Genomic DNA, 17,572 nt, shown 5'->3' on the forward strand with positions numbered 1-17,572 from the left:
CTTGAGGGAAGGATATCAGATAATAAGATGAAGCATTTTGGCCACATAATAAGAAGACAGGAAAGTTTAGAGAAGACAATGATGCTGGGAAAATGGAAGGAAAAAGGAAGAGGGGATGACCAAGGGCAAGATGGATGGATGGATGGCATCCTTTAAGTGATTGGCTTGGTCTTGAGGGAGCTGGGGGTGGTGCACATAGTGTGTGCATATATATATATACACAATTAACAGCGGATACTATATACACACAAATATACATGTGTGTGTATGTTTTTCTGTAATTCACAGTTGATCCTATATTTATAAACACGTGTATGTTTATCTTTCTCTCTGTGATTCACACACACTAGGAATATGTATGTTGTACACCGCCGTGAGTCGCCCTAGGGCTGAGAACGGCGGTCAACAAATGCAGCAAATAAATAAATAAATAAATAATAGTGTATATATCTATACAAATAAAAATGTAATGTTAATTTGTGGGATTAACAGAACTCAAAAACCACTGGACAGATTGACACAAAATTTGGACATAATACACCTATCAGGCCAACAAGTGACCATAACTAAAAAAAAAAATGATTTTGTAATTTGGGAGTTGTAGTTGCTGGGATTTATAGTTCACCTACAATCAAAGAGCATTCTGAACCCCACCAACGATAGAATTGGACCAAACTTTCCACGCAGAACCCCCATGATCAACAGAAAATACTGTGGGTTGTTGTAGGTTTTTTCGGGCTATATGGCCATGTTCTAAAGGCATTCTCTCCTGAAGGAGAGAATGTCTCTAGAACATGGCCATATAGCCCGAAAAAACCTACAACCCAGTGATACCGGCCATGAAAGCCTTCGATAATACACAGAAAATACTGCATTTTCTGGTGGTCTCTGAATACCCTTTTGACTCCCCCTCGTGACCCCCCTGGGGTCCTGACCCCCAGGTTGAGAGTTGCTGCCTTAAGGCCATCCAGTCCAACTCCCTTCACCAGGGCAAGAAAACAGAATCGAAGCACTCCTGACAAAGAGCCATCTGGCCATAGATATAGATAGATAGATATGATTCACACACACATATGTATATGACATATATAGTATAGTCGAAGGCTTTCATGGCCGGAATCACTGGGTTGTTGTAGGTTTTTTCGGGCTATATGGCCATGATGCCTCTAGAACATGGCCATATAGCTCGAAAAAACCTACAACAACCCAGATATAGTATATAGTATCAAAATATAGTATCATAGATTTGAAAGGGACTCCTAATTTTGCATGTTCCAGAGTAGGCAAACCAGACAATCTCGACATCAAAACTGACAAAGAAACAACAAGAAATATTGTTTGCCCACAAGCAGAAAGACATTACATATATTAGAAAGCAACACTTTCTCATGACTTTATTTTCCAGATCACCAGGCTGGGCCACAGCAACACGTAGCAGGGGACGGCTAGACACAGTGTTGTAGTAGAGCCTGTAAGTAACGTTGCAAGCAGTATATCCAATTCACACCTGATACTATATATGTTTGTATATGCATGATGTGTGTGTGTAGATATATATATTTACACATACTAGCCACCCCCTGCCACGTGTTTTCTGGATGGGGCCTGTCTCATTTCCCTTGGAAGGGAGTTCCAGAGACGGGGGCCACCATTGAGAAGGCCCTCTCTCTCGTCTCCACCAACCGCGCTTGAAACGGTAGCGAGATTGAGAGGAGGGCCTCCTTGGAAGATCTTAGAGCTGTCTAATCTATAAATTATATCTATCTGGAGGACTGCTGGGAGTAGCAGTCCAGGAATAGGAAATAAGAAATATGTACGGATTGGGATGCTCTCAAAGAAATCCAAGGAGAAGCAAGCTTGCTGCTTGGAAGAAGTCCACTTGGAGCATCCTCCTCCCCTAAAGGGCCTGGTCTAGGGAATGCTGGGAGCTGTAATTTTTGTGCATGCGCTGTATGAAGTTTTTAAGTCCTTTCCACTTTTTTGGGGAGGAGTTTATGAGTGATGGTTATTCGTTGGTCTGTTAGGGATGTAGTGTCCAAATTTGGTGTCAATTCATCCAGTGGTTTTTGAGTTATGTTAATCCCACAAACGAACATTACATTTTTATTTATATAGATATAATTGTTGTTGTTCATTCGTTCAGTCGTCTCTGACTCTTCGTGACCTCACGGACCAGCCCACGCCAGAGCTCCCTGTCGGCCGTCACCACCCCCAGCTCCTTCAAGGTCAGTCCAGTCACTTCAAGGATGCCATCCATCCATCTTGCCCTTGGTCGGCCCCTCTTCCTTTTACCTTCCACTTTCTCCAGCATAATTGTCTTCTCTAGGCTTTGCTGTCTCCTCCTGATGTGGCCAAAGTATTTCATCTTTGCCTCTACTATCCTTCCCTCCAATGAGCAGTCGGGCTTTATTTCCTGGAGGATGGACTGGTTGGATCTTCCCACAGTCCAAGGCACTCTCAGAACTTTCCTCCAGCACCACAGCTCAAAAGCATCTATCTTCCTTCGCTCAGCCTTCCCTAAGGTCCAGCTCTCACATCCGTAGGTTACTACAGGGAATACCATGGCTTTGACTAGGTGGATCTTTGTTGCCAGTCTGATGGCTCTACTCTTTACTATTTTATCGAGATTGGACATTGCTCTCCTCCCAAGAAGTAAGCGTCTTCTGATTTCCTGGCCACAGTCTGCATCTGCAGTAATCTTTGCACCTAGAAATACAAAGCCTGTCATGGCCTCCACGTTTTCTCCCTCTGTTTCCCAGTTGTCAATCATTCTTGTTGCCATAATCTTGGTTTTTTTTATGTTTAGCTGCAACCCGGCTTTTACGCTTTCTTCTTTCACCTTGATTAGAAGGCTCCTCGGCTCCTCCTCGCTTTCGGCCATCAGAGTGGTGTCATCTGCATATCTGAGGTTGTTAATGTTTCTTCCAGCAATTTTCACCCCAGCTTTGCATTCATCCAGCCCCGCACATCGCATGATGTGTTCTGCATACAAGTTAAAAAGGTTGGGTGAGAGTATGCAGCCTTGCCGTACGCCTTTCCCAATCTTGAACCAGTCTGTTGTTCCGTGGTCAGTTCTGACTGTTGCTACTTGGTCCTTGTACAGATTCCTCAGGAGAGAGACAAGGTGGCTTGGTATGCCCATCCCACCAAGAACTTGCCACAATTTATTATGATCCACACAGTCAAAGGCTTTAGAATAGTCAATGAAGCAGAAGTAGATGTTTTTCTGAAACTCCCTGTCTTTCTCCATTATCCAGCGGATATTGGCAATCTGGTCTCTCGTTCCTCTGCCTTTTCTAAACCCAGCTTGAACATCTGGCAACTCTCGCTCCATGTATTGCTGGAGTCTTCCTTGCAGGATCTTGAGCATTACCTTACTGGCATGAGAAATAAGGGCCACTGTACGGAAGTTGGAGCAGTCTTTCGCATTTCCCTTTTTTGGTATGGGGATATACGTTGATTTTTCCCAGTCTGATGTAGTAGTAGGTGCATTGTATCTAAATTTGGTGTCAATTCGCCCAGTGGTTTTTTGAGTTATATTGATCCCACAAACAAACATTAAATTTTTATTTATATAGATGATGATAGATAGATATAGATGCATTGTAGATAGGGATACATGTAAAACACATTGTATTTCAAAATATCTTTTTGCAAAGAGTGCGACCTGCATTGCAGCTGCCTTTTTCCCCTGGACCCTTCTTTCCTTCAATTGAGAGAGAGAGAGAAAGAGAAAGGGAAAGGGGGGAGGAGGAGGAGAGGTCTGCCTCTGCCTGCTGCTTCTCCTTGACAATGACACAGAGAAACCGGTGTGCTCCATTGCAGCTCATTGGACAAAGGGCCTGCCTCCAATCCCCCTTTCTCCAGCCCAGCCCAGCCCTGGCCATTAAGAGGACCCCTCCCTTCCCATTTCCTGAAGCAGCCATAGTGACCTATATGCACATCAGAGAACAGACTTGAGGCCCCCTCCTCCGCCCCCCTGCCCACCCACCCACCATTGTGGATCTTTTTTGCAAAGTCGCCTCAATCCCTGCCTCCTTTTCCCAGAATCCGCCAATAGGAAAAATCGGCGCCGGCGGCTCCGACCAATGAGGAGACGGCGACGCGGCGGTTGCCAGGCAGGTTAAGGTGAAGCAGGCCCAATGGGGGCAACCAGCCGCCCGGGCGCAGAGGAGGAAGAGGGAGGGAGAAGGAGAGGAGAGGAGAGGAGGGAGGCGGCGGCGAGGAGGAGGAGAAGCGGGCGAGAGACGAGAGAAAGGCCGAGAGCGGGGCCACAGGCAGCCCTTCACGGTCCGGGATGCCCTACAAGCTGAAGAAGGAGAAGGTGAGGAGGGGCCCCTCTCCCCAGCAGGGAAGGGCTTGGCGCAAAGGGGAGGGGAAGAAGGAAGGCTGGCCGGGCCTCGCAGGGAGGGAGCCAGGCAGGCAGGCCTCCTCTGCTGGGCCTTGGATGGGCCACTGCAGCAGCAGCAATTGCCTTTCCCATGGCAAGAAAGAGGATTTGCAGCCATGCCAGCCCAGTCCCTCCCCAGCACACAAACATATATCTATTGACCATACATCTGTATCTATACATTAGGGGGAAAGGCCAAGCTCTCAATGCAACACACCTGCAGAGGGGCATGTCTAGGTTGGCAATACACACAGAGAGGAGACAATGCAAGGCGGGGATGAAAGGAAAGCAGCCAGTGGGGGCTTTGCATGGAGGAGAGGCTCAGCATCAAAGAGGATGGTGCGTGTACTCTACAAGCGTGTGCATGTGAAGGAGGAGTTGCGTGCACTCTACCCTCATGTGAAGGAGGAGTGGTGTGTGCTCTGCATCTGTGTGCATGTGAAGGAGGAGTTGTGTGTATGTGAATGAGGAGTTGTGTGCTCTCCACACTCATGTGAAGGAGGAGTGGTGTGTGCTCAGCATCTGTGTGCATGTGAAGGAGGAGTTGTGGGTATGTGGATGAGGAGTTGCGTGTACTCTACACGTTGTGCATGTGAAGGAGGAGTTGCATGTACTCTACACGCATGTGCATCTGAAGGAAGACTGTACTCTGCATGTGTGTGCATGTGAAGGAGGAGTTGTGGGTATGTGGATGAGGAGTTGCGTGTACTCTACACGTTGTGCATGTGAAGGAGGAGTTGCATGTACTCTACACGCATGTGCATCTGAAGGAAGACTGTACTCTGCATGTGTGTGCATGTGAAGGAGGAGTTGTGTGTAAGTGAATTAAGAGTTGCATGTACTCTACATGTGTGTGCATATGAATGAGGAGTTTTGTGTACTCTACACACATGCATCTGAAGCAGGAGTTGTGTGTACTCTGTACACATTTGCATGTGAATGAAGAGTTGTGTATGAATGAGGAGTTGTGTGTATGTGAATTAAGAGTTGCATGTACTCCACATGTGTGTGCATATGAATGAGGAGTTTTGTGTACTCTACACACATGCATGTGAAGCAGGAGTTGTGTGTACTCTGTACACATTTGCATGTGAATGAAGAGTTGTGTATGAATGAGGAGTTGTGTGTATGTGAATTAAGAGTTGCATGTACTCTACATGTGCGTGCCTATGAAAGGAGTTGTCTATACTCTACACGCATGCATGTGAATCAGGAGTTGCGTGTACTCTGTACACGTTTGCATGTGAATGAAGAGTTGTGTATGAATGAGGAGTTGTGTGTGCTCTACACACATGTCCATGTGAAGGAGGAGTTGTGTGTACTTTGCATGCATGTGTATGTGAAGGAGTTACGTGTTCTCTGCACTCATGTGCATGTGTAATTGTGAATGTGTTGTGTGTATTCTGCACATGTATGCATTTGAATGAGGAGTTGCATGTACTCTACACGTATGTATGTGTGAATGGGAACTTGCATTTACTTTACATGTGTATGCAAGTGAGTGAGGAGTTGTGTGTATTCTACACACACATGCATGTGAATGAGGAGTTGTGCGTACTCTACACACTTATGTGTGAATGGGAATTTGTGTGTACTTTCCATGTGTGCATGTGAATGAGGAGTTATGTGTACTTACACTTGTGCATGAGAATGAGGAGTTGCATGTACTTTACACACGTGTGCATATGAATGAGAAGTTGTGTGTATTCTATACACTTGCATGTGTCAATGGGAACTAGTGTGTACTTTACACATGTGTGCATGTGAATGAAGAGTTGTGTGTACTCTACACACGTGCATGTGAATAAGGAGTTGTGTGTACGCTATACACATGTATGCGTGAATGTGAACTAGTGTGTACTTTACATGTGTGTGCATATGAATGAGGAGTTGTGCATACTCTATACACATGTGCATGTGAAGGAGTTGTATGCACTCTACATGTATGTGAATGTGGAGTTGCATGTAATCTGCACATGCTTATGTGTGAACAGAAGATATTGGGTAATTGCAGCTCCAGCATAAAGGGGAAAAAGAAGAGATCACTGCATAATCCGAAAGGTGAGATGATGATAATAATAATAATAATAATAATAATAAATTCCTAGAGTTGAGAGAGATTCCCCAGGGCCATCCAGCCATGCAGGAAGACACAATTAAAGCCCTCCTGACAGATGGCCATTAGCTCTCTAGCTACCCTTGCCAGCCAGGGATTAGGATAGCTGTAATCTAAAAAAAAGGAAGACTTTCAGGATATTGGCCACTTTTCTGAAGTTTATTATTTATGTATTTATTTATTTCTATCTCACTGTTCTCCCAGATCGGAACGCAAAGCAGAGAAACATGTAAACAAGTACACAAATCTGAATATCTAGTGCAGGCCCGGGTAAACTTGGGCCCTCCAGATGTTTTGGACTTCAACTCCCACAATTCCTAGCAGCCGGTAGTTTGCCCATGCCTGGTGAAGATAGAGCCTACACGTAGAGTTTGCAATAGTTGGCTCTCCGTATTCACGGATTCTTCATTCACAAATTCAATTGTCCATGGCTTCTAAAAATGTCAAAAAGCAAATGTTAGTTTTATCATTTTACTTTGCCACTGAATATAGTGGGACTTGGTCATCTACAGATTTTGGCATCAGTGTGATGTCCTAGAAGCAAACCTCAGTGACCACCAAGAGCCCATGTAAATGTTTATGGAGTATTGGGTTTGTGTGCTATATGGTGAAATAGCAGACATAGCAGGCTGTATTGTAAACAGCTATATATACCATGATTCTGTTAAGAGACAATTCTCAGGCAGCACTGCACAAGCGTAAGATGGGTGTGGGGATTTTATAGCTTTTTATCGGTTTTTGAACTTTAGTTTTGGTTTGGTTATTTGGGGTGCTGATTCAGAAAATTGCATTGGATAGACTACATCAGCTCTATTTTCTGATCAGAACATATGCGATGCAGTAGTCGCCATCTGCTTGCCCATAGAAAACCATATTTAATAATCCATAGCCAATGTGGTAGTAATAATCTTTTGTGTATAGTCAGCCTCTCCCCTCCCAACATCCCCGTTGACTCGGCACTATAAGAGGGTTTTGCGAGAGCAGTCGCTCTCATTGCTGCGTGGTTTTGAGGCAATGGTGAGGCCACGGACAATACTTTAGGTCTTTTGGACCACTGGTGATCCACGAACCACAGGTTGGGAACCACTGCTCTAGTGGGAGGGGCAGGATTGCATCCCTCCCTGCTGTGTAGACTCATATAATACTGTTAAGAAAATTGCATTGGATAGACCACATCAGCTCTAGCTTCCCGACATCCCTATTGCCTCAGCTCTATAAGATGGTTTAGTGAGACCAATCGTTCTCATTGCCGTGTGGTTTTGAGGCAACGCTGTAGTAATGGTGAGGCCACGGACCATATTTTCATTCTTGCAGACCACTGGTGGTCCACAGATCACAATTTGGGAACCACTGCAGTAGTGGGAAGGGCAAGATTGCATCCCTCCCTGCTGTGTAGTCTCATGCAATCCAATATTTATTTATTTATTTATTTATTTATTTATTTATGGCATTTATATGCTACCCTTCTCACCCCGAAGGGAACTCAGAGCAGCTTACAAGCAAAAATTAAATACAATATATTATTATTATCATACCACAATATTAATATTATATATTACATTGTACTACTGTAATATTAATAGTATTACATTTAATATAAAATATAATTATAATATCATTTTATTAGTAGTAGTATATTGTATTACATTATAATATCTACATTATGTACAATATTTTATATTATATTGAATTATATTATACTATAAGCACAGTGCAGGAGACAAGATGGAACTACCTTTCTGGTCCCTTTCTTCATTCTGATCTCAGAGCAATATGAGTCTTCACTAACATGTAATGAAGTTTCAATCTGCATTATATGGCAGTGTAGGTGGGGTCTCCATTGGCAAATATGGCAGTGTAGATGGGGTCTGAGTTTGCAACCTTTATTTATTTATCTACCACATTTATATCCTGCTCTTCTCAATCTCGAAGTGGACTCATGGCGGCCTTACAAAGGCAACAATCCAATGCCATATATTAATATATTGGTAAATAAACAAAAACATTAAAACCAAACCCATTAAATCATAGCATTAAAACATAAATTAAAATCACATGACCCAACTTTGAAGTAAACTGAGGAGAAAGGGGGACAGAGTAGGAAAAGGTGAAGAAAGGCAGTATGTTTGTAAAGGAGCTGAAAAAGTGGGAAATCAAAATAGTTGGAGGGGTAACAACATATAGAGAGTCTCACAGATGAAATTCAGAGCTACTATATGCAGGATGTACACAGAGTGTAGGTACTGAAGTTGTGAATAAGCACAAAAGATATCCTAAGAATAATGCACATGTCCACATGTGCTGTTATTTAAGACCCGTGGCTGGGGCAAAAGGAGGATCTAAACCAGTGGTTCTCAACCTGTGGGTCCCCAGATGGTTCGACCTTCAACTCCCAGAAATCCTAAAAGCTGGTAAACTGATTGGTATTTCTGAGAGTTGGAGGCCAAAATACCTGGGGACCCACAGGTTGAGAACTACTGATCTAAATAAATGCAATGATAATATTTGTGTAATAGAATATAATGCAAAAAGTGATTGTGGGCCTTCAAGTTCTCTCCAACGTATGGCAATCCTAATGGGAGCTTGTCAAACTGTTTTCTTTGTCTTCTGAGACTGAGAGATTGTGACTTGCCCAAGGTCACCCAGTGGGTTTCCATCGTCGAACAACAAGTTATGCTCCAATGCTCGGGCCTCTACCTCACACTAGCTCTCATACTTAGTACTGCACATTGAAATATATACATATACATATATATACACACACACAGAGAAAGGAATTTGTTTGGGCTTAATTTGCATGCTGAATGCTAATGCCATGAATGTAACATTTCTAGTAGTGGTGGAATACATGCTTCCAAATGAAGAATGTGGTATATTTGATTTTGTCAGATGAGGCTGGAAATAAGCCTGCTGAAAACCCTGGAGAGTCTAGACTGACTGGCAGCTTCTTCCAGGTTTTAGTAGACACTGCTAAACTAGATGGATCAAGGTCTGAGTTGTTGTAAGGGATCTCCCTATGTTTTACTTTTGTATATGGGGAGATGTGTTATGAAACATAGGAGCATGTATGAACAGGGTTGCACTTGATTGCCTGTGCGAATCCATGGCACCACATGCATTATCATTATGAATAAACAACTATAGGTGAATATTAGAGTGTAATAGTCCCATATTTCCAGGATATAACATTACACGGGCCCTACGATTTCCTGCAAAGTATGGATAACATTGCTTACTGTGTTGCTGTGAGTTTTCTGGGCTGTTTGACCATGTTCCAGAAGTATTCTCTCCTGACATTTTGCCCACATCTGTGGCAGGCATCCTCAGAAGTTGTCAGGTGTATTTACTAAAGTGGTGTTAGAGTTCATTTCGCCTTGACTTACAAACTGACCTAAGGATAAGTCCCATCAAATCCTTAATTTTTTTCTGATTCATGGTCACCCAAGTGTGTCATGGGATTCAAACTAGTTAGCTTGCTAGCAGATCATAAGTAACTTACCACGAGGAAGTGATCTTTGAAGTAGATTTCAGGGTTTAGTTTCCTTTTCATTCATTCTTCGCCAACTTCCATTCAGATATGTTAGATGTGGGATAAATAAGAGTTATGATAATACCCAGAAGAGGTCCCTGAAGGTGCATCTACACTGTAGAATTAAAGCAGTTTGACACACTTTAACTGCCATGGCTCAATGCTGTAGGATAATGGGAGGTTTAGCTTTACGAATCCCATGATTGCTGTAGCATTGAACCATGGCAAACTGCAATAATTCTACAATATAGATGCATCCCAGTTGGGAAAGGTAGAGTAAAGAATTCTGCTACTTTTTATAGGCTAGATAGGAACCTCCCTCACCTTGAAATTCCTACCCTTTTGTGGCTAAACCTGCCTGACTTAACTTCAGCCTTCCAGGACTTTGCTTTGTCCTCTCATGGACTGTCTCTTCTACTCACAGGTAGAGTAATAGAGTTGGAAGAGACCACATAGGCCAGGGGTTCTCAACCTGTGGATCCCCAGGTGTTTAGTCCTACAACTCCCAGAAATCCCAGCCAATATACCAGCTGTTTGGATTTCTGGGAGTTGGAGGCCAAACATCTGGGGACCCACGGGTTGAGAACCACTGACAGAGGCCATCTAGTCCAATCTCCTACCATGCAGGAAATCACAGAGTATCCCTGACAGATGACTATCCAGCCTCTGTTTAAAAGTTTCCAAGGAAGGAGCTTCCACTACACTCCAAGGCAGAGAGTTCTACTATTGAACAGCTTGTGCAGTCAATATGTTCTTCCTAATGTTCAGGTGGAATATCTTTTCCTATAATTTGAACCCATTGCTCAGAGTCCTAGTCTCAAGGGCAACAGAAAACAATTGTGCTCTCTCTTCCTTATGACTCCCTTTCACATATTTATACATGGTTATCATGTCTCCTCTCAACCTTCTCTTCTGCATGCTAAACATACCCAGTTCAAGATGCTCCAGATCTTTGATCATTTTAGTTGCCCTCTTCTGGACACCTTCCAGTTTGTTGATATCTCTTTAAAACTGTGTTGCCCAGAACTGGACACACTCTTCTAGGTGAGGTCTAACTAAAGCTGAATAGAGGGGCACCATGATTTCTCTTAATCTAGACCAGTGGTTCTCAACCTGGGGTCCCCGGATGTTTTTGGCCTTCAACTCCCAGAAATCCTAACAGCTGGTAAACTGGGATTTCTGGGAGTTGTAAGCCAAAATACCTGGGGACTCACAGGTTGAGAAGCCACTATTCTAGGTGAGATCTAACCAAAGCTGAATAGAGGGGCACCATGACTTTCCTTGATCTAGACCAGTGGTTCTCAACTTGTGGGTCCCCAGATGTTTTGGCCTTCAACTCCCAGAAATCCTAACAGCTGGTAAACTGGGATTTCTGGGAGTTGTAAGCCAAAACATCTGGGACCCGCAGGTTGAGAAGCACTGATCACTATATTCCTATCTGAGCAGCTAAAAAATCCCATTGGCTTTTTAGCTGCTCACTACAGGTGATACGTCGCAGCTTCCTTAGTTTATTCCCTGACCTTTCTCTGGATCTACATTGCCTAAATAATAGCTTCCTTCCTTCCCAGCATGTCCTTGGTTTGACACATAAGTCCTTTTCCTTCCAAGGAGCAGTTAGCAGAGGCTGGAGAGCTCTTCAAAGGGTTGTATTCCTTTGCAGTTAAAGGGGTGGTTTCCCCCATTCAGTGGGAGGGAAGGGGTGGGCTTAAGAAGTCAGATGCCTTTTCAGAAGGGAAAGAGAATGGATCAGGCCAGGGGCGCTGCTTAGAGGATGCTCAGTGTGTTTCTGTACAGAGACCTTTCTCTTGTCCTGGGAAGAACATCCCTCTCGGGCAGCCACTTGTGGAGCATGGTATGCTATCGAAGTTGTTCCTGGGGGAAATGTCGTTTTTTGTGGTCACTGGAATTCCAGTTTCACAATATTTGTCTCATTTGGACGTGAACCGTAATAAGTCCTTAATGGAGCAACTCATCTGTAAATGCTCTTTCTCTTCTTTGTGTTTCTCTTTCGTTTCATCCTCCAGGACCCTCCAAAATCGACCAAAAGCACTACAAAAGCTAGTAGCAGCAGCAGCAGCAGCAGCAGTGGTAGTGGCAGCAGTGGGACCGGGAAAGATGGCAGCACAGAAAATTCAGAAGAGGTAGGATACTTATTCTGCAAAGGATTATATGTTGTGCATTATATACCGGTTAACATTGAGTTAAATTAAAACTGATTAGCAGGAAGTGTCTGTTTTTGAACATAATTTTTTTCAGGGTGGGGTTGGGAGCAGCAACTGTTGCGTATTGAGTAGACGTGTATGTAGGATTGCACCGTGAAAGTGCTTAGTTAGCTTGCCTGGAAGCAAATGTGTATTGTTGATGCATTTGTTTCTTCTTAAAACAACAAGTGTGTGCACGTCTGTGAGTATACAGATCCAACCAGTAGTCTAAAAGATGAGAGGATTTGTGGCATGTCTTAATGCATTTATAATTGTTTTAATGTATGCTAAATGTATATTATGCTTTGTTTTTATTGTTTGGCACTGAATGGTGCCTGTTGGTAGCCGTCCTGAGTCCCTCTTTGGAAGTGAGAAGGACGGGATAGAGATGCTCCTAATAATAAATAAACAAATAAATAAATTTCAGGATTTTTAGAGTTAGCAACTGAACTCAATAACAAATTTATAATGAGGGGTGGGTAACTGGAGGGTAGAGAGTTGTATTGGGACCTCCTAGAATATATTTCAGAAGTCTCTAATGAAGTAGTGGATATGCAGAAATACTCCATGCTTATAAGATCTTCCAGGCACTTGATTCCCTGCCACTGCTATAGTTTAGGTTGAGTATTTCTTACCTGAAGTGCTTAGGACCAGAAGTATTTTAGATTTTGGAATCCCTGTATTTATGGAGGACAATAGATCATGACCTGTCAGGATTGCTGTCCATTGGCGTATATAGATCATAAACTGTTAAGATCACAACCTAATTATGGTAGCAATTCAGAGTTTATTGTCGGAGGCTTTCATGGCCAGAATCACTGGGTTGTTGTAGGTTTTATCGGGCTATATGGCCATGTTCTAGAGGCATTCTCTCCTGACATTTCGCCTGCATCTATGGCAAGCATCCTCAGAGGTAGTGAGGTTGTTGAAACTAGGAAAATGGGTTTATATATCTGTGGAATGACCAGGGTGGGACAAAGAACTCTTGTCTGTTGGAGCTAGGTATGAATGTTTCAACTGACCACCTTGATTAGCATTTGATGCTAATCAAATTAAAACAATTAAAATTACAACAGCAAAACAACAGAGAGGAAACAATCAAGGGCATCTAATCACTTCTCAACAAAAGATTGCCCCAGGCACTGCCAGGCCATCAAATGCTAATCAAGGTGGTCAGGTGAAACATTCACACCTAGCTCCAGCAGACAAGAATTTTCCCAACTGGGAAACCCATTTTGTGGTGCCAGAACACAGTCTGTTCAGCGCCTTCCAAGTTGGCCAGTTTTTTGTGTGCCCAGGGGGGAGTCCCTCATTTGGTATCAGCCATTGATTGAGGTTCTGGGTTTGAGCCTGCCACTTTTGGACTCTCACTTGTTGGGGTGTTCCAGCAAGTGTCTCTGTAGATCTTAGAAAAATATTTCTTTATTTAAGTCGTTGATGTGCTGGCTGATACCTAAACAAGGAATGAGCTGGAGATAATAATAATAATAATAATAATAATAATAATAATAATAATAATAAACAACTTTATATATAACTTATAGCAGAAGTATGCTAGAGGACCTAGAAAATGGTCAGAAAGGTCAAATTTAGGCATTGCTCAGTTCTCTAGCATAACTTTGGTCAACTTCCAGTGCACCACCTCGAGAATCTTGGAAAGGACATATTTTGTTAGAGATTGGTAAATGAAACCACAGGTTGCAGTCCTGGATATATGGGAATCATACTGAATTATTATGAATTGTTTGCATCTCATGGGAGATATAATTAAGTAGAGTGAGAGCAAAAACCTGTGGAAAGTTAAAGGAACATAAAAGAGCAGTCTGGTCCAATAGTTTGTTTATATGCTAGTTACTAAAGGACCAAGTGGCATGCAGTTTTAGTGGCAAATAAATTCAAGGAATGGGGCATGGTTTAAAAGAGACATACTGAGATAATTGATTGTGACACAGAGGAGTAGCATTTTGCAGACTTTCTTTCATAGTCTGCGCATGAATAGCAAGGTGTTAGATTCCACCCCCGTTGCTGCTGAAACTCAAGTAATTGTTAATATCTCTTATCTATATCTGCAGAGCACAAAAGATCAGAATATTTGTTCTTTTCTTCAGCTTGTAGTGAAAGGAATACTACAGCATTCTGTATCAATGCTAAATATAATACTACATCTTTACTACAGGTAGGGTATGCAACAGGTGTATTACAATTGAGTATGAGACCATGTGCACTGCAGAATTATAGTAGTTTGACACTTCCACTGCCAAGGCTCCATCGTATGGAATCCTGGGATTTGTAGTTTGTTGTGTCACCAAAATTATCTGACCGAGAAGGATAAATATCTCACAAAACTACACATTCCAGAATTCCATTTCATGAAGCCATAGCAGTTAATGTGATTTCAAGCTGCTATAATTCTGCAGTGTGGATGCAGCTGATATATAAATGGTCACGATAGTCTCTTTGATTTCTTTCTCCTGAACCTTTTAGAGGGGTTTGTAGCTTATACAGTTCTCCTGCTGCTGCTCAGTGGCTGCTTTCATTTGTCTCTGGAGAGTCGCTCTAGTCACTTTAATTGGGAATCAGTTAAGTTCCCATATATAAAGAAACAAAGAACCATTTAACTTGCAGCCCTTTGCTTACCTGTGCAATATATGCACCACTGAAAACATTAGACTTTTTTCTGATCCAATTACATATGTTTCAGGGTCAGTGGTCAGTTGCAGATAGGACTTGGTTGCTTGGAGCTAAAATATTGAATGCTGATACCCAGGAATTAGTTATTTTCATGTAGTTTTCTGCAGAGCAGACAACCCATGGTTTGAATGCGTGTCTTCCTGGCAATGTGCAGGGAGGAAACCCATTTTGTGCCTGAAGTTCAGATAATTACGAATTTATGATCTCATTTTCTTTAAACTTTTTTAATTTTCTTTTTTTCTTTTTTAAATTTTTCTTTTTAAATTTAATTCTTTATAATATACAATCTAACAATAAATAAACATCAAAAACTTCTTTGATCATATTTCTTATCATTATTTTTAAATTTCCATTACAACTTGTGCTACATATAATTCTATCACACACCTTTTATCCAGTTATACATATTGTATTTCTTTATAATTATTATTATACCATTTTCCCCCTCTTCCCCTTACCCTTAGTTTGTGCCCCCTCCACCAGGACCAACCAACTCATGTTGTTTCACCATTCCAAAATATCATTGTTTCTCTTGCTGGCTTATACCCCTTTCCCTTGATAAATTTTCCCCATATTTTCCAAAAGTCTGTTTGTTTACATATTCCCCTTTTAATTTTAATATTGCAAGTTAGCTTATCATTAATCACTATATTCCAAATTTCCCTATAGCATTCTTCTAATTGAATTTCTTTTTTTTTCCTTCCATTTTTTTGCTATTAACAATTTAGCTGCTGTTATCAAATTAGAAACCAATTCTTTCTCCTCTTGTACGGGAATTACATTATCATGTATAAGTAATAAAGCTATTTTTTTAATGAATTTATGCTCTCATATCAGTACATTTTAATAAGATTTCCAAATTGGCCTTAGAGGAATATGTTGGGACTTTTGGGGATTTCTCCAGTAAGATTTCCAGTAAGAGTTGGGAGAATTCCTTCTGAGTTGTCGAAGGCTTTCATGGCTGGAATCATTGGGTTGCTGTGAGTGTTCCGGGCTGTATGGCCATGTTCCAGAAGCATTTTCTCCTGACGTTTTGCCCACATCTATGGCGGGCACCCTCAGAGGTTGTGAGGTATATTGTAAACTAGATAAAGGTCCAGGGTGGGGGGAAAGAACTCTTGTCTGTTGGATGCAAGTGTGAATGTTGGAATTAATCACCTTGATTAGCATTGCAAAGCCTTGCAACTTCAAGGCCTGACTGATTCCTGCCTGGGGAAATCCATTGTTGGATGGTGTTAGCCAGGGGTCCTCAAACTTTTTAAACAGAGGGCCAAGTTACAATTCCTCAAACTGTTGGAGGGCCGGATTATAATTTGAAAAAAACATGAATTAATTCCTATGCACACTGCACACATCTTATTTGTAGTGCAAAAAAACAACAACGTAAAAACAATGCAATAATTAAAATGAAGAACAATTTTAACAATAATAAACATTAGTATTTCAATGGGAAGTGTGGGCCTACTTTTGGCTGATGAGATAGGATTGTTGTTGTTGTTGTGTGCTTTAAAGTAGTTTCAGACTTAGGTTGACCCTGAGCGAGGGCCGGGTAAATGACCTTGGAAGGCCGTATCCGGCCCCCAGGCCATAGTTTGAGGACCCCTTGTGTTAGCTCTCCCTGATGGTTTCATATCTGGAATGTCCCTGTTTTCTGAGTGTTGTTCATTATTTACTCTCCTGATTTTAGAGTTTAAAAAAAAATACTGGTAGCCAGATTTTGTTCATTTTCATGGTAATCAGGACAGTAAATAAAGAGCAACACTAAAAAAATAAGGGGTTCGAGACAAGAAACAATCAGGGCCAGCTAACACCTCCAACAAAGGATTCCCCCAGGCAGGAAGCAGCCAGGCTTTGAAGCTGTAAGGCCATTCAATGCTAATCAAGGTGGCCAATTACAACATTCACACTTGCCTCAAGCAGACAAGAGTTCTTGGCTCTGAGAATTCCTGCCATAGATTTGGGAAAACGTCAGGAGGGAATACCTCTTTAACATGGCTATAGAGCCTGGAAAACTCAAGCAACCCAATCCCTTGTGAGTTGCAGAAAGACCCTCAATTTCATGCATAGGGGATGAGTATTCTCTTCTATGTTTTGAGATATAAATATCAGCTTTTTCAGAGTCACATCCTTTTGTTATTACTTATTTAATCATCAGAGAGTCCTGCGGAAAAATAATTTTCCCCCTAAATAGCAAGGATGGGTAGCCTTCAACCCTGGGGCTACATGCAATCTTTGGCCCAATTTAAAAAGCTTTTAGCAGTTAATCAATTCCGACCTCTGACAAAAGAGATCTCCAAGTCACCCAAAGTGCCATTCTTGTCTAGTTCTTCATCAAGTTACCCGTAGGCATCAAAGGTCCTACCCCTCATTTGGTTTGTAGGTGTGGTGTTGCAGAGAAGAGAGACAAAACAATCATCCCTTTATGTTTTGTGCTATCTTCAAGAAGAAATTGGAATTGTGTTGTCCTCCAGATTTTGTTGAGCTGCAAATCCCAGCATTACTGATCACAAGGTTTCTAGGAATTGTAGTGAAACAACATCTTGAGGGCTGAATATTTTCCAACCCTGCACTAAAGGACATGTTGTGTTTCCAGAATTAGAGTTCATTTCATCAGATGAATGTTCCCTTAGATACATATAATCATG

The 17,572-nt window shown here is 42.0% G+C and overlaps 1 protein-coding gene across 3 annotated transcripts in view; it reads left to right on the top strand.

Moving 5' to 3' along the window:
• The first annotated feature begins 4,192 nt into the window (after nucleotides 1–4,192).
• PPP2R5D (protein phosphatase 2 regulatory subunit B'delta) overlaps nucleotides 4,193–17,572 on the top strand; it is an 85,217-nt gene continuing 71,837 nt past the window's right edge. Inside the window, exons 1-2 of one of the 3 annotated variants that reach the window (XM_060754461.2) lie at nucleotides 4,193–4,324; nucleotides 12,060–12,176. In XM_060754461.2, the coding sequence (XP_060610444.2) occupies nucleotides 4,298–4,324; nucleotides 12,060–12,176 (144 nt within the window). In that variant the 5' untranslated portion in view covers nucleotides 4,193–4,297. Of the gene's footprint in view, nucleotides 4,325–11,779; nucleotides 11,888–12,059; nucleotides 12,177–17,572 lie in introns of those variants that run through there. The other 2 variants (XM_060754460.2, XM_060754462.2) reach the window with 2 other exon arrangements.

Source organism: Anolis sagrei, chromosome 1 (assembly GCF_037176765.1).
Source record: "Anolis sagrei isolate rAnoSag1 chromosome 1, rAnoSag1.mat, whole genome shotgun sequence".
Lineage (NCBI taxonomy): Eukaryota > Metazoa > Chordata > Lepidosauria > Squamata > Dactyloidae > Anolis > Anolis sagrei.